Source organism: Podarcis melisellensis (assembly GCF_964234715.1).
Source record: "Podarcis melisellensis genome assembly, chromosome: 10".
NCBI lineage: Eukaryota > Metazoa > Chordata > Lepidosauria > Squamata > Lacertidae > Podarcis > Podarcis melisellensis.
The window spans coordinates 37,634,686-37,660,512 of NC_138542.1; the positions used below are offsets into that span (position 1 = coordinate 37,634,686).

At 40.7% G+C, this 25,827-nt stretch overlaps 1 protein-coding gene across 3 annotated transcripts in view; it reads right to left on the reverse strand.

Moving 5' to 3' along the window:
• Nucleotides 1-19,852: 19,852 nt before the first annotated feature.
• Nucleotides 19,853-25,827, reverse strand: part of SLC6A15 (solute carrier family 6 member 15) — a 41,537-nt gene continuing 35,562 nt past the window's right edge. For all 3 annotated transcript variants that reach the window (XM_081926585.1, XM_081926586.1, XM_081926587.1), the window contains exons 7-12: nucleotides 24,771-25,012; nucleotides 24,470-24,659; nucleotides 24,023-24,215; nucleotides 22,572-22,731; nucleotides 22,278-22,440; nucleotides 19,853-21,286 (exon numbers count right to left, since the gene is read on the reverse strand). In XM_081926585.1, coding sequence (XP_081782711.1) covers nucleotides 20,915-21,286; nucleotides 22,278-22,440; nucleotides 22,572-22,731; nucleotides 24,023-24,215; nucleotides 24,470-24,659; nucleotides 24,771-25,012 — 1,320 coding nt within the window. In that variant the 3' untranslated portion in view covers nucleotides 19,853-20,914. The remainder of the gene's footprint in view (nucleotides 21,287-22,277; nucleotides 22,441-22,571; nucleotides 22,732-24,022; nucleotides 24,216-24,469; nucleotides 24,660-24,770; nucleotides 25,013-25,827) is intronic.

The window sequence follows — 25,827 nt, forward strand, 5'->3', positions numbered from 1 at the left end:
ATCAGAATAGAAGGAATCACAGCAGCAAGACATTTCTGCTGGACCACTGCCTGCAGCTGGGTAATAAATTGCAGCAGGGTTGTCGCCCTCCTGAATAGATCCTTCCTCCCAAGCAAACCCTTCTTCCTGAGTAGAACCCTGTCAACAGAGCTGCCTGGTAACCAAATAAGTGGTTTCCTAAGTCCTGCAACCATGGCCTTCCCCTCTGGTCTGCTGCTGCTATTGCTCCCAGGGCTTGGGGACAATGGGAAAGAATTATGGATCTAGGCTGCCCTCAGGATTGGTCATGGGGAGCTCAAGTGAAGTATCTCTGAGATGGGCCTTTTACGTCTTCATTTTGGGCAGGCCCCTCCATGTCCTCAGTGAGAGTGAATTACTGCATAAGGTCCCAATCTTCTTCCTCATAAGGGTCTGGGATCCTGAGAAGTCATGATGGACCTCTAGCTTCAGAAATGGCACCAAGAAAATCCTGCCCTTCCCCTCACTCTCATTTCAGTCGCACACCGGCACTCTTCAGAATGTGGGGTCTTCTTTAGAGGCCAATGGGACCTTTCTAGGTGTAAGAGTATTGTCCCCTCACAAATATGAATCATCTGCAGAACTGCATGGCAGGAGCATTAATATACATGGGTAAGAACATGGAAACTGTGGAAGCTCAGGCTCAATTACCCGGATCTGCACTAAGAGACAGCCAAGATAATCTCTGGCCTCTTCAGCAGCCTCAGCTTCTGTAGCTGGAGTCAGTCATGTCTACTCTGACTACAACCCCTTGGGAGATTCCATGGCTTGTGATTCCAGGCAAAGGACTTATATTGAGCATATGTTTTGCAGTTCGCTTTCCTCCAGACAAGTCAACTGCTTGCTGGAAAGGCCATAGCTATTATCCTTTGCTCCTAGATATGTTCCCTAGTGGCATGAGGGAACTGGGCAAGTGTCACTCTCTGGCTGCTCTGATGCTACTTTGATTCCCCACACCCATTCAGCAAGTCTTGCCAGACTTCCCCCTACCCTGGTTTCCATTTGTACTTACTTGACCACATGCCAAGAGTGGAAATAGGATACAGGTATGAAAAGCCTTAATCTTATTTGCTTGACTGAGACACGAAGAGGCAAATGGTGACTTTTTCTTTCTTTCTTCTAATACAATAATGTTCTGGCATTCCAGTCTATCAGTCTAGGCTTCTCCCTAAATTCAAATAAATCCCTTATATAATTGATTGGTCAACCTTTGTTTATTTTTTTAGCTTGAAGCTGCCGCTGAACATACTGAAATGCTTTGGGCAGTATTTTTCATTACTATTGTACCATTGGAAAATAGCCTTGACCCATGAATAATGCTACAAACTAACAATACGCTATGGTGTGGTGTGGTGTGTCATTTTGGCTGCAATGTATTTTCTTATTCTGGAATATTGCCACTGAAGTCAATTATACTGATCCAGAAACACTCTGGATTAGTAGTTGTGTGGCATGCTGTGAAGCCAAGCAACTGCATTCATCTGTCTAGTTGGTTGGGGTGCTCTGTCAGAGTGATGGGCGATGTAGGGTTGGTTTGTTTTTATAAAAATATTTCTAATTGCAAAGAGAATAAACTTGGGGAAATGGTGGTGTGGTGTTTTTAATTTGTCTTTCATTTGTATCATACTGGTGTGCAATTATAATTAATCTTTGCTCTTCTGGTACCATTTTAATGCTACTTCCTCTGTTACATAATATTCATTTTGCTCAAACAGCCTGCTAATTACGCTAGCACCATCTTCTTCATCAGCATATCATTTTTACTCATTGCACTTTGTATAAAATATATTATCAAGCTTTGTTTTTGTTTTATGTTTTTAGATTAGCCATCTGGAGGTTTTAATAACCAAGCATGCATTCCACAGAAAGACAAGTGCCCATATTCAAGGTTACATTCACAATCACCTTGCATTCAACATTTGCACTATTGGTGATATCCAACTAAGTCACAGAGTATAAGATCGTAAGAGTTGAAAGGGACCCTGAGGAATCAACAGACTTCAGTTCCTTAGGCTAATTGATTTCTATGGTTGTACACAGAGCAGAGTATGAGTAAGAGCTTAGAGTATGACTAAGAATTTGAGAGCTAGTGTGGTGTAGCGGTTAGAGTGTTGTACCAGGACCTGAGAGACCAGCGTTCGAATCCCCACTCAGCCATGAAATTCACTGGGTGACTAGTCACTGCCTCTCAGCTCAACCTGCCTCACAAGGTTGTTGCCGGGATTAAATAAATAAATGTTGGGTATCACCCAATAAAGACATTTCTGAAGAAAAAGGAAAGATTAAAAATAGTTCTTATATTTATTAACATCACTTGTATGTCGTCCAACCACATAGCATTTTCTGGATGGCTTACGGTAAATAACTGAAGAACTATATAAATACAAAATTTGACATCAAATTAAAAAAAAGACATAAATACAACAAAAATAAAACTCACTTCATTCCAAAAGCTAAAGCACACATTTAATAAGTGACTGATAAATTCCTCGGTTATTTACAAGGGTTGGGTGACTAGAAAGGTCCTCACGTGCTACTGAGAAGACCACAAAGATGGTGCCAGGTGAGCCTTCATGGAAAGACTGCTGCATAACTAGGTTGCTACTAGTGGGGACTGGTGCCCCTTTGCAGCTGGTGGGGAAGAAGGCAGGTAGACTGCAAAGCCAATGAGGGGCACAGCCAATTCATTCTGGTTTTGTTCCACCTTCCTGATGACATCTTCAAGGTCAATATAACAAGCATCATCCCTTGGACTGGTTCCAACTAAGAATCAAAGGAGGTGGGAGCGAGATGAGGGAAGTCCCATTTGCCCTAAGGGTCCAGCATCAATAGAATAGCACTATCTCAAAGGCCCTCTCCTCAAAGACCCACCTCCTTTCATTTGGCCTCAGGCTATGTAGGATTTCTGAAGATGAAAAACAGCACTTTAAATTGAGTTCAGAAATAGACCAGAGCAGATATCGAGAATGGTGGCACATCAGGAATAAGTCCTTTTTGAAGAATTAGCAAGGATGCACAATTTTTCTTAGAGACAAGTCAGAAAATTCCATTTTGCCATCTATTCTCTTTCTCTTTATTGCTTTTTCTTTCCTCCCCCCCCCCCCAACACCCGGCCACATTTTCTCTCTTCTCTCTCTCCAGGGCTCAGCTATAAACTGAGACCTCTTGAGAAATCTTTCCCATACAAGGACATCACATCAATCCACAGCATAAAAATAATCAGTTTGTTCAGTCATGCAATCCCATACTACAGAAATGTCTTGGACATGGCACAGAGTCTGCATGAATAATAAAAGAATTTTTTAGCCAGCATAACCTACTTTCTGCAGTTCAGCAGCTCAGTTCTTAGAAGAGGAATTTTGAGAGTATTTTCTATGACTGAGCAAATGTTTTACCATGATCAAAGATGTTTTAATTCCAAATGAGTGGATATTTGCTGGTTTTTAAAAGTTAATTGTCCATGACATTGTGATTTACTGAAGGGTTGCATATTCGTGGCATATCAACACTGCACACTGGTAGATGTTCCGTATTTAAAAATATATTTGTTTTCTTTTATTAATAATGTAAACAAGCACATATGAATAGAGGTGACCCACATAATTCACCTACTGCAATCTACAACCACCCACCAACCGATACAAAATTTTGTAGGCTGTTTGAACAAGCAGTCAGATCTAGTAATCGAGAAATAGAAGATGAAAAATGGCATAAAGGGGGTCGGAGAGAGAGAGAGAGAGAGAGAGAGAGAGAGAGAGAGAGAGAGAGAGAGAGAGAGAGAAGTGTAGCAACAAAAAAAATCTAGGTTAAAAAAAAGAGTTACTCCTTAGAAAAATAGAGAATACCAATTTAAGTGTGACAGAGTCAAGCTTATTATTATGTGATCGTTTTCTTAGCATAAAGGTAAATTGCTAATACAGAGATCCACCAATGAGATTTTTTTATACTGTAAACTGCCCTGTGATCCTCAGATGAAGGACGGCATGGAAATTTAATAAATAAGCAAACAAATGTGGAATTTCCAGAACTGGAAAATGTCCCTTTTGCTCACCAAAACAGTGCTATAAATCCGAAGAGCATGAGAGTGTATTTTATGAGCAGACTCTGAACATGGAAGACTCAGCTCAGCTCGAGTTGATGGGAATCCCAAATGGGGTGAGCCCTGCTGTACTCAGGTCTTGCTTGTGAGCTTGTGCATGAAATGCTAAGCAAAACTGAGGCTTGGAGAGGGAGGGGAAAGAAAAATATGCCATCAGATATGGACCAAGAGGAAAATTAATAGTCACTAGTTTACTAACAACAGTTAAAGTATGTCTAGTTTTGCATACCAAAATGAAAAGCTTGGACTGGAAATGATTTTTCCTTAAATGCGGTGGACATATGTGTGTATTTTGTAAGCAAATTCAAAACAGGTTGGGCATACATTTTTCTTGCAACGCTACCCAGCAAAACTAAATTCCCAAGCCATTTGTTGAATATGGATATTGGTACGTATGATCCAGGAATGCTTTTTAATTAATGGTCACTTTGAAGGAGATTTTTGCTAATTAGGAACATGAGTAGTATCAGGTTTGCACATGAGACAGAAACCACTATAGTAAGAATCTCATTTTCCCATTGTGTTGCACATGATTGTATAGTTCAAGAATGATTTAGAATGGCTCATGTGCAAACAACTAACAGGTCTATGCATGTCAATTCAGAAGTTAAGTTCCACTGAAGTCAATGAGATTTGCTTCCAGGTAAAGTTGTAGGGAATCACAGCCTAAAATAACCCTCTATTTTTTAAAAGGATCCTGTGTGCAAAATTACAGAAGTCTTACTGCGTGCTTACCTTTTTTGTCGATATAAGTAAATTTATTTTAATTTATTTGCACTTGGCAGCATTTCATTTTGACAGACAGCTAGCTGAGAAGCTTGAAATATTTTGACACAAGACCTTTAAACCCTTCCTCTCTCTCCCCTTTGCAATTGTTTTTAAAGTAAGTTTGCCTTTTAATTCAATGAGTTGACAGGATGTATAACTTATCTGTCAAAGAAGTATACATTCAGCGTCACATAAGAGACTTCTAAATGCTGGAAAAGGTTCTGAGGATTGTTCAATTTTCAAATACTTTGCAGAGACAGAAGGGATTTAAACTTTGTTTTCTGTCTGGCAGATAGGGGAATGGAAAATTTGGGAACAAGGCAGAGTCCAAAACAGTGTCAAGCTTCTAGGCTATAGCCCTTTACATCACTTTACAAGACAAAAATATATTATGGAACCCTGACATGTAGTTTCTTCACACACACACACACCCTGTTTGAAGTGTTTTGCCTGAAAGCTGTTCAAACGCCTCCATAGCTTTTTCACTTAATTGGTTGGAATTATGTGTTTAGCCCACGATAAAATCTAAATGGCTTCAAAGCAGTGACTGCAGAAGTTTAATCCAAGGGTAAGATTATGGGGAATGTTCTTGTTTAATAGACCTACGATTCCTTCTGCAGCCAATGTGGTTGCCAGGGAGGGCAGCAAGGATACTGGCACCTTTTGATATTGAGTGCATGCACGCACTTGCGTACACTGGTGTAGGGTTAGGAATGTCCACTGGGATAGCCAAATTGGTAGAGCATGAGACTCTTAATCTCAGGGCCAAAGGTTTGAGCCCCATGTTGGGCAAACGTTTCCTGCATTGCAGGGGATTGGACTCTTGCTGCCTTCCAGCTTTATGATTCTATATGTCAGGAGCCAGCCGGCAGTAAATCACACTGTTCAATCTGGAGTTAACTCTTTATTAGCAAGAACACAATCTGCACAGACTTGGCAAAGTGTCGCAGCAGTTCATCCCTAGTAAGTCTTGTCCCATGGATGAGTTGGTGAGACCAAAATCCCTGCCTCCCCACAGCCATCAAAGCCCCCTCCTCCCCAGGGCTTTCCCCAAGCAATAGGAAACTATGCCTGCATGAAACCAACCTCTCCCTCACCCTTTTCATGCCTCTTCTGGTTCTGGGAGATGAAGAGAGAGATGAACTTGTCACAAAAGGATGGGGCAACACCCGTGACTCTTCACCACTCTGACTCATCTCTGTCTCTTGGCCTCTCTCACCCCATTCTCCTGCTTCAGCTTCTGCCTCTGAGTATGGACTTATCTCCACCACGGACTCTCACAGCTCACTAACCATACCCTCCAACGTTCCTGTGGTGAAAATAGGGATGTTCAGCCCATATCGTGCATCTTACCCCTCCAGTAGTTATTTTGAGAGAAAACACACATTTTAATACATTTCAAATATGCATTTTTTGTTGGTTTCTGCTTTCTTCTCTGTGCAGCGAAGTGCTTGTCACGAGACAGGTTGTTTACATTCCACAGTAAATGCACTGTTGGGTTTCCCACGGGAAAAGGAGACTGGATGTGACGTACACTGGTTTCCTGTTTTTCACTGTTCTTTGCAGTTTCACTTTGTGATTCTCTCTCCGTGCTTTAGAGGAGAGAGGATGCCTTTCTCTGCTCCGGCAGAGGGAAGATGTTTTTCTGTAACTTACCAGCTTTGAAATGTAAATAAAGCAATATAGAGTATGTTGGCACGTACTTTTCATCATTCCGCTGTGCACGGGACACTGCTTATCTCCAACATTTGGTTATGGGCCCAGAAAAACGCAGTGTTTTGAGAATGGACTCCAGAAGTCGGGCTCCTGGCAAAGGAACAAAGGAGCAAAGAAACGTGGAGCCGGCAGAGGATCGGAACAGCGGCAGAGGGACGGATCGCACGGTATCTGCTCTGCGCGTCAAAATGATTGATATGAGGTATGTGCTACTGCTCCGGGCAGCCTGCCAGCTTCTAATTAATGGCTTTATGGCTGGACTTTGAACTTTTATAGCCGGTTTTGCCGAGGCACAGGCAAATGGCTAAAAGCAATACTTTCCTATGCTGGGGGAAATCGAAAGTAACTTTTAGAAATGCTATTGGAGTAAAGCAGCTGCAGAGAGTAGTGACGCAGCGGAATTAAGACAGCATAGACAAAGCACTTGAGAACTTTCGCTTATGAACTTGCCTTTGGAATGAGGTTTCAAGCAGCTGCAGATAAGCAAGTGGCTCAGGCTCACAAGCAGAGGCTGTTTTGAATTTGCCTTTGGATTAAAGCAGCTTGATTTACAGCAGCAGAGATGATGCAGGAGGCTAATGCCAGAGTCATGATGGCTAGCTGCAGAAGGCTGGATGAGGCAGGTGGGGAATTTGATACCACTGATCAGCCAAATGCTCAACTCACAGTAGCCTGTGATACTGCCATGATTCAGAATGAAGCAGATCGCCGGGGTGCTGGCTGCATGGGAAAGGGGGAGTCTTCACAGACGTCATTCCATAGTGCAGTGGAACCACCAGATGGCGCCAAAGCTTTGAAGGCAGTGAAATGCTACTCGTGTGGACGTCTAGGCCATATGAAGAGGGAATGCAGAAATCCCAAGGCCAAAACAGAGCAGCGCAGCGGAAGCTCATCGCGTGGAAAAGGCCGAAGCAAAGGCAAAGGTCCGGTGTCCAGGACAACGCAGCACAAGGCAATGGTCTCACGCTTCACTCCAAAAGTTGCAGAGGTCCAGAAGATGTCTAGATCTTTCTTCGTTGTTAATTCAGTGGCAACCCACCACATGTGCAACGATAAGCGACTGTTCGTGTCTTTTACACCGCAGGAAGGTGCGATTCACCAGGCGGATGGCCACACGATCCCCAGTCGAGGCTACGGAACTGTTGTTCTTCACAGTTTGGACTTATCGATACAGAATGTGCTTTATGTGCCGGATGCCAAACATAATCTGCTCAGCGTTGGACAGCTGAATGAGCGGAACATTGACGTTTCCTTTAAGAACAAAAAGTGCATCATCACAACGAAAAACGATTATGTGTTGTATGCTGAATATGTTGATCGCTTGTTTGTTTTGTATTATGATGATGTTGTGCAGGATGACACTTGTTGCATTGCAGGTTCTAACAAAAGTTTGCATGCAGAATGTATTCACGATTTTCATCGAAAATTTGGTCATTTGCATTTTGAGGCAGTATCTAAAATGCCTGCCTTGGTTGAAGGTATGACTATTAAACCCTGCAGGTACCACATGAAGTGCAAGGCATGCGCAGCAAACAAGGTGAAAATGGCTGCGAAAGGTAAGGTGTCTAGTAGGCAAGCTACAGAACCATACCAGGTTGTTCATGCTGATTTGGTTGGACCACTAGTGCCCTCTTTGGGTGGAAATAGGTACTTCATGGTTCTCATTGATGCATTTTCCAGGTATATTTATGTGTACAATCTCAAGCAGAAATCAGAGGCTTTTCCTAGGTTCAAGGAATTCTGTGCTTGGTTGGGAAATGTGCATGGTAAGAAAATAAAGATTCTTTTCACTGACCGGGGGGGAGAATTCACTTCTCAGCAGTTTGAAGCTTTTCTGACTGAGAAAGGAATTCAACACGATTTGTCTAGTCCTCGCTCGCCATGGCAGAATGGACTTGCGGAACGGGCAAATCAGACATTGCTTCAAGGGTTAAAAACCTTGCTGCATGATGCAAATCTTCCAGAGAGTTATTGGGCCGAATCTCTCTCGTGTTTTGTTTACAGTTACAATCGCAGGTTATCTTCAGCGATTGGTTGTACCCCCTATGAGAAGATGTTTGGCAAGAAGCCATACATCAAACACATGAAAATTTTTGGTTCTGACATGTGGGTTCACTCACCACAAAATTCCAAGTTAGACAAGCGTGGATTGCATGGTATCTTTCTAGGTTATCAGAAAGGGTCTTACAGAATAATGATGACTGACTCTAAGGAAATTAAGCTCACAAGAAGTGTTGAGTACAATGCCAAGTGGGGGGAGAATGTGGGAATTTTCCAATGTTATCCTGATGACAGTGATGAGACTGAGGATAGTCAAAAGCACCCGCAACAACCCACACCCACTGATGAAGGTTCTGATTCTGAGTCTGAAACTGAATCGGGTGATTCAGAGGATTTCAAGAGTGCGAAAGCCTCTATGCGACCCTCTGAAAGCTCTGATCAAGAATTGGAGGAACCATTGTTCACAATAGGTCACTTTTCTCCTAAAAAGGAAGAGGAGAGTGTTGAAGACTTAAGGCTAATTCGCAGGTCACAGAGAGCCACAAAAGGCAGACCTCCAAAGAGATTTGCTGATGAGTTTGCTAAGATTGCAGTAACAGCTGTTAAAAGCTCCAAGAAGGTATTTGAACCTTCAAGTTTCCAAGAAATCCAGGATTTGGATTCAAAGGAAGCTGAGCCATGGTTAAATGCCATGAAGGCTGAGCTTGATTCCTTGGAAAGGAACAAAACATGGGACCTTGTTCCAGTAGTTCCAGGAATGAAACTGCTTGGAAGCAAATGGGTCTTCAAAGCGAAGACTGATCAAAATGGCAAGATAGTCAGACACAAAGCCAGATTGGTAGCCAGAGGTTTTGCACAGGTACCAGGTGAAGACTATCACGAGACCTACTCACCCACAGTGAGGTATGAGAGCATTAGGCTTATGCTCAAGCTAGCTGCAGAAGAAAATCTACACATTAGTCACCATGATGTGAATACAGCTTTTCTGTACGGATCTCTAGATGAATCACTTTATATGCTTCCACCTGATGGCGTACAGGTAAAACAGGGATTTGTTTGTGCTCTGAAAAAGTCAATTTATGGTCTCAAACAAAGTGCACGGTGTTGGCACACAAAACTCACTGAAGTATTGTTTTCTCTAGGTTTTAAGCAAGGGAAAGCTGATCCATGTGTATTTGTCAAAGAGGAGGGGCAAAAGAAACTGTATTGTTTGTTTTATGTTGATGATCTTTTATTCTTTTGGAAAGATGTCACAATGTACAATAACGCCCTAGCTCAACTGAAAGAGCACTTTGACATGAAAGATCTTGGTGAGGTAAACAACTACCTATCTCTGGAAATAGAGAGAGATCAAGATGGTAACATTCTAGTACACCAGTCACGGAAAATTGCTGATGTGTTAAGCAAACTAAACCTGATGGATGCTAACCCTGTAGACACACCGATGACAACAGGTTATCAGGTAGATGACACTGAAGAAGCATTTTCTGACACTACACTGTACAGAAGTATGCTAGGCAAGCTAAACTTCATTGCCAGATGTTCAAGACCAGACATTGCTGTTAGCTGTAATTTGCTAAGCAGACAAGTCAACAATCCTACTGTTAAGGATTGGAAAGCTCTGAAACGCATAGCGCGGTATTTGAAAGGCACTATGCATTACAGACTGAGATTTAACAATCAGAAGTCTGGTGGTCTTGAGATATTTGCAGATGCAAGTTTTGGAAGTGACACTACAGACAGGAAAAGTACGTCTGGAGTTTGCTATAAGTACAATCAGGGTCTATTTGATTGGTCATGCAAGAAGCAAACAACAGTTAGCTTAAGTACTTGTGAAGCTGAACTGAATGCACTGTCTTATTCACTTAAAGATTGTGAATGGTTGTTACAATTGTGCAAAGACATGAAAATTCCTGTCAAATGTCCAATCCAGGTTTACCAGGACAACAAAGCATGTTTGGCTTTGCTGAATTCTGAAGGTTGTAAGCAAAGCACGAAGCACTTGCAATTGAAGTTGCAACATGCTAGGGAACGTATTCAGAAGGGACTCGTAACGGTGTCCTATATGCCAGGTAATGAAATTCCTGCTGATGTATTGTCCAAGATTGTATCAAGGGATCAACACTGTACCTATGTGCAGAAGTTGGGTTTGTACTGATATTGTACGAACACGCTGCCCAGAGATGTTCACAGAAAGGGGGAGGATGTTGGTTTCTGCTTTCTTCTCTGTGCAGCGAAGTGCTTGTCACGAGACAGGTTGTTTACATTCCACAGTAAATGCACTGTTGGGTTTCCCACGGGAAAAGGAGACTGGATGTGACGTACACTGGTTTCCTGTTTTTCACTGTTCTTTGCAGTTTCACTTTGTGATTCTCTCTCCGTGCTTTAGAGGAGAGAGTTTGCCTTTCTCTGCTCCGGCAGAGGGAAGATGTTTTTCTGTAACTTACCAGCTTTGAAATGTAAATAAAGCAATATAGAGTATGTTGGCACGTACTTTTCATCATTCCGCTGTGCACGGGACACTGCTTATCTCCAACATTTTTCTGATGAGGTGTTTTCTTGAAAAATCCTACATTTGAATTTAGATGCAGAGACAGAATGGGATTAGGGTTAAAAGCATGTGAGTGTGACACAGGCCAGAAGCAGACAGATCGGCCCATCCTTAATTACAGGATTGCATGGAGAAAAATGAGCAGTGTTTGTATGCTTGAACTCGCCTTGTGACCGGAGGAGTGTGTTCTATCAAAGGATGCACCACTTCTCCTCTGTCTGTTGTTGTTTATGATGTATGGAAGGTGTCGAGGCATTTACCCCAGCTTCGTTGGTTGCTGAGACATATTTCAAGCTTTAGCCGATAGCAATGAAATGCTACTAAGCACCCAAATGTTTCAGCTCTCTTTCCCCTGGAGCTTGTCCTTCTGACTGTGGCTGCTATCATCTTTGCAAATGTGACACATTAAATGCCCAGATCCTTTAAACGATCAATTTCTACTAGACAGAAGAAATGAAGTGCAAATAACACATAAGGCTGGAGCCCTAGCCAAGTGTGACACATGCTAACCATTTCAGTAAGCCCTTTGATATAGTGTCTCATTGAATCTTACTCTCCATATTCTCTGAAGTGGCAATGATAGAATCCCTCCTATTGGACTGGAAGACAAAGAACTGGGGGCGGGAGGCAGGGGAGAGGATGTTAATATTGAATTAAAGCTTCAGAGGGGTAGCTAGCAGGTATTTAGATACTTATTAAGAGCATATTCATTAAGCTATATTTCTTACAGTATAATTGTGGCTATCATGCCTTAGCATATGTTATATATACCTCACATTGGGATGGGGAGAATGCATCATTTATAGGGAGGAAAGTGGCATGTGACAAAATTATCATGTATTAATCCTCCTTTGGTGCAATTGTTATCAATTAATGCACAGAACTACATGTACACAATGATAACAGCTCAATTCCTTTTGCTGCCTTACTTCTACCATTGTCTGGAGGCAGGCAAGCATCCACTAGAAGAGTCATCTTTCATCAAGAGAGTAGCCACATACCATAGACTAGATGAACATCTTTACTATGGCCTTTGACACTTCAGGTGTATATTTCTATAACCCAGCTATTTCTGTGATTTTTAAGTTGCTTTGCTTTATTTTTAATGTTCTGCTTTAAATTGTTCTAACCAGCCCTGGATGGGTAGCAATTTGGGCGGGAGCTTTATGTATTTTATTTTAATGAACAGTATGTGATATTGTGCAAATGTGTTTATAGTATAAGAAACTACAATTTATGGTTATGCTTTTGCTATGCTGTAGATCACTTACATACCCTTTGTGCAACAAGTCACTAACAAGTGTGATTACTGCTGTAGCCAAAGGGACGCCAGCTCCTAGGGGGTGACTTCTATGTATCCCCCCCCCCAAGATTAACGGGGAAGTGGATTACAGTTCACAAAAAAGATTGCAAATCAGAGAAGACTTAAACAGCAGAAATCCAAGGACATACATCATGTCAGCAGCATTCATCTTTCCTGCTATGTTTGCTTGTTAGAGCCTCCCTAGACTGGGTCCTTGTTCTGTGTGTGTAAGTGTATCCCATCCTTTGTATTTATGAATTAGGGTTAGTGTGCTAAGCGGAATGATTCCTTCACTCCATTCTCTATTCATATTTTTCTAGGGCTTTTCAGATCTTCAGCTTCCAGCACCTTAACAAACTACAGTTCCCATGATGTGCTTAAGTCTGTAATTTTATCAGGAAAGGTTACTTGTTGTTTCCTGTTGTAATAATTGTTTTCTCAGACTTTATCTTCTGTACCATGAAAACAAATAAAAACAGCAGATATAGATAGATGATAGATAGATAGATGATAGATAGATGATAGATAGATAGATAGATAGATAGATGATAGATGATAGATAGATAGATAGATAGATAGATAGATAGATAGATAGATAGATGATGATAGATAGATAGATAGATAGATAGATAGATAGATAGATAGATGATAGATAGATAGATAGATAGATAGATAGATAGATAGATAGATAGATAGATATAGATAGATAGATGATAGATAGATGATAGATAGATAGATAGATAGATAGATAGATAGATAGATAGATAGATAGATAGATAGATAGATGATAGATAGATGATAGGTAGATAGATAGATAGATAGATAGATAGATAGATAGATAGATAGATGATAGATAGATAGATGATAGATAGATAGATGATAGATAGATGATAGATAGATAGATAGATAGATAGATAGATAGATAGATAGATAGATGATAGATAGAGATAGATGATAGATGATAGATAGATAGATAGATAGATAGATAGATAGATAGATAGATGATAGAGATAGATAGATAGATAGATAGATAGATAGATAGATAGATAGATAGATAGATAGATAGATAGATAGATGATAGATAGATAGATGATAGATAGATGATAGATGATAGATAGATAGATGATAAATAGATGATAGATAGATAGATAGATGATAGATAGATAGATGATAGATAGATAGATAGATAGATAGATGATAGATAGATAGATAGATAGACAGATAGATAGATAGATAGATGATAGATAGAGATAGATGATAGATGATAGATAGATAGATAGATAGATAGATAGATAGATAGATAGATGATAGAGATAGATAGATAGATAGATAGATAGATAGATAGATAGATAGATAGATAGATGATAGATAGATAGATAGATAGATAGATAGATAGATAGATAGATAGATAGATGATAGATGATAGATAGATAGATGATAGATAGATAGATGATAGATGATAGATAGATAGATGATAAATAGATGATAGATAGATAGATAGATAGATAGATAGATAGATGATAGATAGATAGATAGATAGATAGATAGATAGATAGATAGATAGATAGATGATAGATAGAGATGATAGTAAGGTGTGGCTCTGCCACAGGATTCTTCGAGTATTACACACAAATTCATGTTTTTTCTACCATGAAATAAAGAATATTTGCAACATATGCATACCCCCAAAGGCAATAATTTCTGATTAGTTTTCAGTCCCGGAAGCACTAACTGCACGTAGAAAATAAGTAGTGTTAAAGGGTGAGGGAAGAACAAAGGATGTACAATCTGCAGACTACCTCTCTGCCAAGCTATTGGGCAGGCATTGCTCACTCGTAATAGCTGAGTTTCACAGCCTTGAGTGAAAATCTTTGGCCATGACATATCTATTTGATAAAACAGTATTATAACAGAGAGGTGCTGGGTGAGGAGGTAGGGGGGGAGTTCCTGGAATGGCAAAGAGAATTGAGTCGATATTATGGATTGCTGGGAGGTAGAAAAGGGTGGTGCACAGCTGGATATGATGGCATGGGACAGGTGGAGTTCAGTTACATGCAGCCGTCCTGACCAAAGACACTACTCAGGTGATTTTGTGGGTACCAATGAAGGTAGAAAACAGATAATCTGTACGCATTCAAACTTTAAACTGTTCTGTACAATAAATGCATGGCTTACTACTGCCACCAACTGAGCGATAAGATATTACGCACCCAGAATCATGCTGTTGATGTGCAATACAGTGAAATTAACTAACATTTCCAGTGCATTGTAAAGCAATTTTTTTTTCTATATAATACAGATTGATTTGATTAATAAATTAACTAAAGCTTTACTTTGCAACATCAGCTTTAAGGGCAGGAAACTAATTCCATCAACGTTTGCAAAAGCATCCCAATTCATTAACAGCAGTTTTCAACCTGGCACTCACCTGAATAATCTCTTCCATTTCATTTTGTTTTTATTTCCCCTGACTTCATGCTGTCCAGTGATGCTTTTCTATTCTCATTCATTCCACTGCATAGACTTATTCTTTGCATTACACATTTTATAACACGTGTTCCCGCCTTCTTTTCTCCCACCCCACAAATGTGATCTTATTTTCCATAAATCATATACTCAGGATCTTGTCAGCAAAACACTGTTTTGTTTTGAAAGTGCTATGTAATAGAATAAGGTATGCATGGGAGTGCCTGCCAACATAATGTGGCATGAGTTTCATGACCCAAACAATGCCACTTTTCTACCAGGGTGCCATTCCTCCCTCCCACCCACCCCCTCTGATTTTTTTCCCCATTTTCTTTTTTTCTTCCTCTCAGCTCTATCAGCTGTCTGGCCATTTCTCCCACCTACCCATGAATCCTACCAAATTTGGAATCTGCTGGACTTCAGAAAAAGAGATGACTGGTGAACTCAAACTGGGGCTGATAAGTAAAGGTAAAGGGACCCCTGACAATTAGGTCTAGTCATGACTGACTCTGGGGTTGTGGCACTCATCTCGCTTTATTGGTCAAGGGAGCCGGCATACAACTTCTGGGTCATGTGGCCAGCATGACTAAGCCGCTTCTGGCGAACCAGAGCAGTGCACAGAAATGGCGTTTACCTTCCCACTGGAGTGGTACCTATTTATCTATTTGCACTTTGACGTGCTTTTGAACTGCTAGGTTGGCAGGAGCAGGGACCGAGCAACGGGAGCTCATCCCGTCACGGGGATTCAAACCGCCGACCTTCTGATCGGCAAGTCCTAAGCTCTATGGTTGAACTAAATTGACACACTGCAGTGTGGAGTGTTCTCAGTGAGCAGTTATGGGAGGTGTTTGCCCCTTGGCATTTTCTCCAAAATTGTTCTTTCCCAAACCTATAGATACCTCCCTCTTATGTGTGGGTGGTGGCATTTTGGCTACATACAGATCTACACTCAAAGAACGAATTCAACAAAACCATGTGCCTGACAGGTCAGAGCAAATTACAGTCACAATAAGAAGCACAGAAATGGACTGCAGTGGCTTAGACCTGACAAGCGCCCACCCCATGCTAGATGTTACTGCTCATAAACATTTTGACATCAGTAAAATGTACTACAGAGCACATAAGATCTGGAGAGCACATTTAGGAGAAAACTGAGAGCTGGAAAAGGCAGCCTTTTCTGGAGATATAAAAAATTTAAATACCAAAATGGTTCAAATTTAGATTGAATGGAGAGCAAGAGATTTGGGTAAATTTTTAACATGCTCTTTGGCAAAAAGCACATTGGGGTCATGTGAAAAAGATTGAGGTTTTAAAGCAGTTCAGTGGATGTTAAAAATGGAGTGAAGGCAAAGCAATTACTTTTGTAAAATATTTAACAAGAAGAGGTGGTCCATGGCTGGGGGAAACCTAACTCCAGTTTTTAATTATTAAATGATGGGGAAGCACTTTGCTGCTACAAGGTTAATGTTTTAATAATATTTAGCACTGTAAAAACGATTCACACATAGAAGAGGAGCAGCTGGTTAAAATGTATAATAGATACAACTGTGAAAGGATTCTGTGACAGAGCATATTATTAAACTTGTTTAGTGACTGGAGTATAGCATGCAAAGTTGTTTAAACATTAAGAAACTTCCCATGGCAACAGCAGCATTTTAGGAATGGGAAAAGTTGCCTTATTTTGAGCCATTCATCCATCAAGCTCAGCATTTTCCCCACCTTCCTGGAAATGCCTGAGATTTGGCTTGGAAGCAGATGGTCTCCCATGAACCACTGTCCCTATTTTGAGCCATTCTAAGGCTCAACAACTTTGGGGTTTACTTTTTGAAATATGGCAACCCTAAGGGTATTATAGCATGATGATAAAATCAGAACAGGATCCTACCAGCATGGTGAATGTCACTGATGAGATTGTGGAGCAACCTTCCCAGATTCCCCAGATATCCTGAATGTTTGTATTCTGCTGCCTCCAGTTCAGGTCACAAATGCAGCATAGTGCAGCCTTCATTGCTTAATCTATTGTGAAGCTCACAGTGCTGCCTTCTGAACTGGTACAGAAGTACTACATTAGGCAAATGTATGGGCCTTTTTTCAGGACGTGTGGGATATATGCCAATTACCATCATCTCCAGAACTCAGGTGATGGAATGCCAACAAAATTGGAGCCAACCCTAAACCACTGGGGGTGCTTCACTTTGTCTCATTGGTGGGCCAGCTCTGGTTACTGGTTCCTCTGCTCTCCTCTGTGAAGTTCCTTACTTCTAGGTGTTGGCTAGACTAAACTCTTCCACTTGCATGCATGCATTTGGTGCACACAAGGTCCCTTTCATTTTAGCACTAATTGCATGTATTAGCCAGGCAAGTGACTGGCATGTATATTGGCATCTAGGGTGCAAGGCTACTCAATCCACGCTAAACAGGCCTTCCATGCATTTGGTACCCACAGATGCTGAATGGCTGAAGGGAGCTGGTATCAGATTATTACATCAGTTCTGTTAAATCAGTTGAAGCATGTAATGTTGTTCATGGTGACAGTTCTGTGATTGTTTTACTAACCAAGTTGGTTGCTTTGTCACCTGTGTAAATGTTTCTGTATTGTTAAACTATGAGAATATAGAAGAATGTCAAATGCATTGTAGTTCTTAAAATTTGTTTCATTTCAAGCATGCTTAGTAGTTCTTACTGCTGACAGCAGTAACAGTTTGAGATCTATTAACTCACCCTGCTCCATTGCACAAATAATCATAATAATGTGCTTTATCTTTACGTTTTCTTAAGTGAAGCAGAACTGAACCAGTTGGTTCATGTGCATCAACCTGATTTTAGAACTTTAATTGGCCTGAAACAGAATGAAACAGAATAGCTGCAGCTGCAATGGAACCTCTAGTGAATGGGAAAGTGTTGCCCTGATTGAATTAGAACGTGGGTCTCCTGAGCTTTGAAGTGATGTTGGGATCATACTTGGATAGGCAAGCTCTGATGCAGGAGGAAGGGGAAGAAGAAATAGAGGGAGGGTGAATTGAGAAAACCTGGGTTGGGCCTTCCCTTTCCACCCCAACTTCAATCACTTTGGAGCAGGCATGCCATATTCCACCCCATGTTGTGGGTGCCCGGTGTGCGCATGTGCTGTCACACACATTGTATGCATGACGCCACATAGTGCACCGTGGTGTGCACATGATGTCACACCACGTGATGGGCCCAATGGGGCTTGTTGTGCCCTCCAAAAGGCCCAGGTCTTTCAGAGGGCACAACGGGCTCCATCAGGTCTCAGCACACTGTGTGATATCATGTGTGCACCATGTTGGGGCACCCAGGGCTCCTCAGAGATGGTGCCTGTACTTTGGACAGGAAGCAGGAGTGCTAGCTATCCCCTGTGACCTTCTTGCAATGCAGAGTCTCAATGGAGGCTGGGATGGGCTTTGATCAGCAGAGGGGGAAGCCAAAACAGGAGACAGAAGCAACTGGACAGCAGCTGAACAGAAGGTTGCAGCCTTTTCACCTAGAACAAGGCACTGCTTTCACAGATGGGAACAGACTCTCAAAATCTTAACATTCCCACAAGGTGAGAGAGCATTGCACATGAGCACACCACACAAGCTTAGCAGGAGGATGGAGGGGGATATTGGGAAATCTTTGTCACTTCCATCCAGTTCCAAGCTTCTTGGCTACTCCTCAACTGTATTTTGTCTCCTAAGTCCTGTGCCTGCTGCAGAGTCTGTCTTGTTACTTGCCGGAATGAAGTAAGAGCATCTGTCTAATATGTTTTGCACTGGAACCAAGGTGGTGGGGGATTTGGGCTTGGCATAACAAGCCACTGCCTTTTCTGCAGTGGTTCCCCATTGGTGGAATGCTCTCCCCAAGGAGGTTTGGCTGGCACATTCCTCTTTAACCAGGCCTTTGGGTGCTTGCCATCTGATGCCATTTTAAAATGTGCTGTGGAAGGGGAATTATTGGGTGGTGGTTGTTTTTGTTTTTATTATGTATTTTCTGTTTTTTATATTGTGATTTTATGTTGTGAACTGCCCTGAGATCTACAGGTATAGGGCCTTATACAATTTTAATAAACAACAACAAGAAGACGACTTCCATAGCTCAGGCTGATTAGGGTTAGAGCTGGCCACCATTTAATAGGGGGGAGGTGTAATGATGAAAGCTTGTTTGAGCCTTGCTGTGCACAGTGGCAACCCTCTATTGCTACACAGAGCACAATAGCCACTGATCAAGCCCAGCAGATACTCCATGCTTCCCGCTGCCTAAAGACTTTCCACTGAGAGACCAGCAGAAAAGAGGGCCACAAACTGTGCACAGCCTCTGTGCAAAAGCCAGTGGCCTGGAGTTTAGGCCAGGCGGGATCCAATCTTGCAGTCTTCTGATGTGAAGTCAGACACAGTTTGCTTTCCTTCACAGGCCCTTTTCTGCTGAAAGCAGCTTCACTCTACCTCTAAATATCAGAGCAGGATTTGCACAGCTACACAAAAGCCTGGCTATTTGGAGACAGGCCCAGAATTCAGCAGGCCTCTTTTCCAGCAATCAAGAACACAGAGACATTGATGGTTCCATTCGTCTGAGTCTGTTTTCAAATATGCAGCTTCTTTGTTCAGCCTGGCTGTCCTGCAGCGACATTGGTACATCCCCTACACTGCCTAGTAGATGTAGTAAGTATGAAAGGCCCTATCAGTATTGGCATTCTGCTGGCTCTTGAAGACAATGCATGTATAGACAAGCAGTTCCCTGATCTCCAAACTTTAACCTCTTGTTCTAATTGTTTTCGTTGCTGTTTTAATTTATGTGCTGGTTTAATGGGCTTGTTTGTTGTACATTTTAATTATGGATGTTTAAATAGGAATACTTAGCTCCACCAACCTGGGCCAGCTAGGGACCACCTGCCCCAAATCCAGCCCCAAATTTCCAGAAAGTACAAAGAAAACACCTTTCCACACTCTTTATTCCTAGATTAAATGTAATGGTATACAATTTTTAATTATCACCGACTTAGGAGGGGATTTCTTTTTTGCATAAAACAAGCAAAACAGAAAAAATAAAACAGGTTTAAAGCCATCTTGCTTCAGGGTTTGAAGCTGTTACATACAACATTACTATACATATGTACATTACAAGTATATTATATATAAATATAATATATATAATCTTGTAACCACAATAAATATTAGGAAGGGTTTTTATTTTTATTTTAGGCACACAGCTTAGAAAAATGCAGAATCTGCACAATCTTTTAAGAGTCTTGGAGCGACTCAGTCTTACATAATTTTCACACTGAAAAAACCAAATATAGTATGTAAAATACAGCCACGTCATATGCAGTTCCCCAGAGTGTGAGGAATTTTGTGTTTCCAGCATCATTATACTTGGTTTTCTAATACTATTGCTCTATACAGCTATTACATGTAAGAAAATAATCTGCAGGGTTTAAAATTTGTTTGTTTTGCTTTTTTTTACTCAGCTAATAGCCTAAGGAATTGCGAGTGCTTAAAAAAAGTACAGGATATCTACAAAACGTATGTACAAATAAGTGCAGTCAATACAAGATTGGCGAACTCTTTGGAGCTAATTTTTTCTTCCAATACTGGGGGAGTTAACTTGCAGGAACAAAGAAGGAAATTCCAGTTACAGCAGTAGAGAAATATGAATTCACTTAAAAAATTGTTACAAACTGAGGTAACACCTGTACTTTAAAGATAGAAAACTTTCAAATTAAATGCAAAAATAATTCTTTAAAAAATTGGCAATCCTGGCAAGGCTATGCCATCACTGACTGATATTTTTATGTGCATTCCCTTCAGTACAAATGGAAACCAGAAAAAATCAAGCCAAAGGGAATTGTCAAGCTGTTTGTTTGTACCACATGTCAGGATGTTTTTAAGCACAGAGTCATGGGGCACCTGAGATTGCACTCTGGTAAGTGAGGCTGACCACTTCTCTTAAGAGAAACAAATGTTCCAAGAACAGAGGCATCAACACTGCATTGCAGCTACAAGTCAGACTCTGGCATATCTGACATGTTTGCCATTATGTAACCGATACCATAGCGGCCATTGGGGGCAGTGTCCACAGTTGGAGAACCAGTCTGTTTCCGGTATATGTTTTTCCCAAAATTTGGAGACGGCACCTCGCTTGGACTCTTGCCGTGGATCAGGCTGGTGTCATCTCCCTCGAGATTCACAGGCTCCTTTATAATACGCCCCCTTTTGTAGGAAACCGCTGCCAAGCTGCCAGAGCTATCGTCGATAAGGTTGCAGCGGCGAATCAGGTAGACTACCGGGACAGGGAGCATTGCAAAAACAATCAAGGACACACAGACTATCAGCCCCCAGGTTGGGTAGTTTTGAAATTCCTCAGTCGCCTGCATAGACCAAGAAAAAAATTCAGAAAGATCATTCGCACATCTGCCTTCCTTAAGCCTAGCCTTGTACTGCTCTCTCAGAAACCTTTCTTTTTTAAGTTGTTTCATTAATTCCTCCCCAAATTGTAAGTGCAGAAATAGAGGTGTTTCCAAAATTCTCCTTATCCAAATTTCTCCCTGGTTTTTGTAATTCCAAAATTCCCCTGTCCCCCCCCCGAAGTACAATCAATGCATTAAGAATCTTCTGTTCTTCTTCTTTTTTATGTTGCAAACTGTGTGTAGTTGTGAACTATGTGCCCACAGTCTGCCACACAGTTCCTTCCATTAATACAGGCCTTTTACATCCTCCACATCACCAATGCACATATATGTGCATTAATGAAACACTGTTAAAAGACAACCTTCATGCAATTGTAGGATGATTAGATCAAGTCCCTTTTGGTGCCATATAGCCTTGTATGTAAGAATTCATCTGACCGCCATTGGCAACAAGGGATTCATGCAGGCAAGTGAGGAAGCTGATAGAGCAGGTGGATGCCCCCTTCTAGATCATTCTGTCATTCTTTTGCAAGTCCTCTTGGTTTCTATGCCAGTAGCGGAGGAAGATAAGTCTCTTCCTTCACAACAAGCATTAAAACACAGTAAGCTAGTGGAGGAAGAATGGATCACTCCATCTCTCTCTCACACAAGTCTGTTTTCTAGACTGTTAAGATGTCCTATTCTATGTTTCCATGCTGGCTACAGAGGAGGAGAAATGTCCCCTTCTCAACAGCTACTATAAAAATACAGGCTATTAATCTCTCTGCAGAGTTTATTTTATTTTTGTAGGGTTATTTACAAGGTTGCTGCAGTGATCCAGCAGCACTGAGCACTTTGTGTGCATTTATAAAATACAATGCAAAAAGAATCTATGTGGTCATATACGCACTCTATATGCCTAAAACTTACAGTCATTGATGATGCATGTTCCTTTTTAAAAATAATCACTCACCTTATCTTCAATCCATGCATTGTAACCAGGGGGACTTAATATCATTTGGACAATGCTAGCTACCAGCAAAGATAACAAAACAATTGGGGAGATATATTTCCATGTATAGTAATAGTACGGATTTGGTGAAAAGCCAAGCATATCCTTTAGGTCTTCCATGAATCTGGAGTGGGAGAGGCAGTGGAGAAGAAAGAACATAATTAGCTCCAGTGGGCTGCTGCTAATGTATGGTTTTGTGATGCTCCTAATTGCCAACAATGTTAGCTATATGAATAACTCAAGATGTGCACTTACTTGTCTATCCCGTAAACATAAGACATGGCAATATTCTCCAAAATGACGACAATAAGCAAAGGCAATGTGGCTGAATAGTCATCAAACATAGTTACAAAGTAATTACCAGACCGCTGTACAAATATTAAGCCAATGCAAAAGGCCAGAAGACAGCAGACAACTGCAATAAAGCACATAAGTAAGTTAAGGGGAGAGATATCAAACATCCATTCATATTCTTGATATATTCTAGATACAGTGCTTCTCTGATTATTATTATTTTCTTGGGTTAGTGGATACAGTATCTTTTCTTCTTGCATGGAAGTGGCTATTGTAAAGAAAGGGTCTACAAGAGGATTGTTCTCTCATTTCTTCCCTACTCTTCACCTCCAGATGTGGTGAGACTGAGAATGTACTTGAGCCTTTCCCCACTCTGACCCTCACACCCCTCAAAATGCTAGAAGTGAACACCTGACACGGGAGATTTCATGATTAAGTGAATGTAGTACCTCCTCTAACTGTAAAAATGATCATGCTCAACTTGACCATGGGTTGGGTTGGATTTGGATCTGCCGTTACATATATATATATATATATATATATATATATATATATATATATATATATGGATGAGCATTTTATGTTCCTATTATATTCTTGCTCTTATGCTTGGTTTCATGTTGTATGAAGAGACACAAATACTGTAACTACAGGGTGAGTCTTTTAAAAGAGGCCCTGTGGAACATGTGTACTCCGTATCCACTGGGCCTCTTTTAAAGGACCTACCCTGTATAAATAAGTACAACAAACAAGCAAACAAATGTAGAGATAGTGGTTTCGGTATCCAGAATTGTGAAGAGGGGTACTCTTGCAGAGGGGTACTACTATATCTCCTAGCTGCCAAGTCAGACCATTGGTCCATCCAGCCCAATATTGTGTACACAGGTTGGCAGTGACTCTACAGGGTTCCAGACCAGGGGCATGCCTAGCCCTCCCTGGAGGTGCTGGGGTTTGAACCCAAGGCTTTATGCAATGCAAAACAACTGCCCTACTATTGAAATATGACCCTTCAACTAAATAGTTCAGGAATGGATGAATGGTAATCAGAACAGGAGAAAATAGCACTCTGCTTTGAAAAAGAAAGATTTCAGGCTTCTGTACTAAATTATGTCCTTGAATGATATATCCATGTTTCCTTTACCCTTTACCATGTTTCTGAACAAACCACTGTCAAATATGTGAGTTCAGAATATGTGGCTCACTTGTCACTCTTTTTAATATAGGAACCCCTAATATAATTAGGTCTCGTTTATTTTTATTTGTGAAGAATTATGGGTGCAAAATTTTGGCAACTTGTTTCGTGTTGGTAGAAATGGAATTTTATGCCACCATGTCTCCAAGCGGATCATTTTTATTGTTAACATTTCCTAGAATGAAGTAGAACTGAAGAAAAGAAATCCGTAACAACTCACCAGTCAGAATTTCTTTTCTCACTTTGAAAGTATCAACTATTGGTGTCGTAATGCCTTCAATGGTTCCAAACATGCTTCCAAGCCCCAAATTAACCAGCATAAGGAAGAACATCACTGACCAGAAAGGAGAAGCAGGAAAGTGGGTCATGGCTTCTGTAAAGGCAATGAAAGCTAGACCAGTTCCTTGAACAGCCTGTCAAGGAGAAAGCCAAAGGATTAAACTTGGGTGGCAAAACAGGGGCAAAGCAAGTCAAAATATATAAGGTGTATAAGGTGGGCAAAATCAATGAAGAGAGAAGGAGGAGGAAAGAGGGAGCAGAACAATGGAGTCAGAAAAGCTATTAGGAAGTGGAAAATATATATAAATATCAAAATTGTCCTGCAGTCAATAAGGATTATTAAAACATTCTGTAATCTTTGCATCAAAGATGGAAGTGTTACTCTCACCTTGTCAAGTTCATCTTCAATCTGGCAAGGTTTTAGACCAAGGGGAAACTCTTCTTCTTTGACCTTCCGGATTATATCATAAACCAAATTATAATCTTCTGCTGTGATGCTCGATAAATTAATATGATGAGGTATAATAGCCTTGCTCAGATTGCCGACATTCAGAAGATTGACAATCTTCTCGGAATTTCTGCAAAACACAAGGGAATATAGGCATACACACCATCAATCCAAAGAATTGCTGTGGGAATTCCTAAGTGAAATATACTATAAAAATGGATAAGGAAATGAATATTCATACTGGATAATGCATTTCTCATTTATGATATTTGCTTTGAAGCCCAGAACAGCAAACACCACCAAAGTTGCCAGCACAGAAGTGAAAAAATTGATGAAGGACACCAGAACAGCATCGAAATGGCAGTTGTTGTCTCTCTTGTTGTAGCTTGAAAAGGCAATGACTCCACCAAATCCAAGCCCTAAGGCAAAGAACACCTGAGTAGCAGCTTCTCTCCAGACCTTGGGCTCCAGCATTATTTCAAGCTGTTTGAAATTAGACACAATACATGTCAGCTACAAAATACAGCATTTCTCCTAAATGGAGAGGCAACAAATAATCCAGGAAGAAAACCCCCAGCACCCTAAATTTTACACTCAAATGTTCAATCCACAAGCTGAATTTGCATTCTGTACATTGTCTCATTCTTTTGCATTGCAGGTTGGTCAAAAAATACATCAATCAAAAATCAATAGATTTGCTAATCACACACACTTTAAAAACAGCTTTCATCAATGTCAGTCAACAAGGGTTTTGTGCAGCTGTGTTTATAAGCAGCAAAAAAATATTTAGACACTAATGCATTATTATTAATTCTATGTTGTTAATTGAATAGTGTGCAAATTATCATCGCTGCCAAAACAACAGGCAAACTATCATTCTGTTTTCCAAGCATTATAGGAATGTTATTGTTTTAATGTACTGTACTGGTGTTTGTAAATTGCCATGTGATCATAACTGATGAAGGATGGTTTAGAAATTGCACATGAAAATACAATAAATAAATAATGAAACTAGGACAGCTAATGTTGATGTGAGTATGTGAGATTTCTTCTATGAAGGTCAAAGCAACTGAACAAATTTTTAGCAAGATAAAGGATTAAGGTGAATTTTTAGATATATTTTAGATGTCATTAGTATTACTATAATGCAGTACTATGCACTCCTACTTGGAAGAAAGTCTTACTGAGTATAATAGGTTTTCCTTCTAGATAAGCCTTCTAATAGTAAATAGAGAGTAACAAAACAAACCATTGTTCCATTATTTACATCTCTATTAGGCATTATGATTTCTATTAAA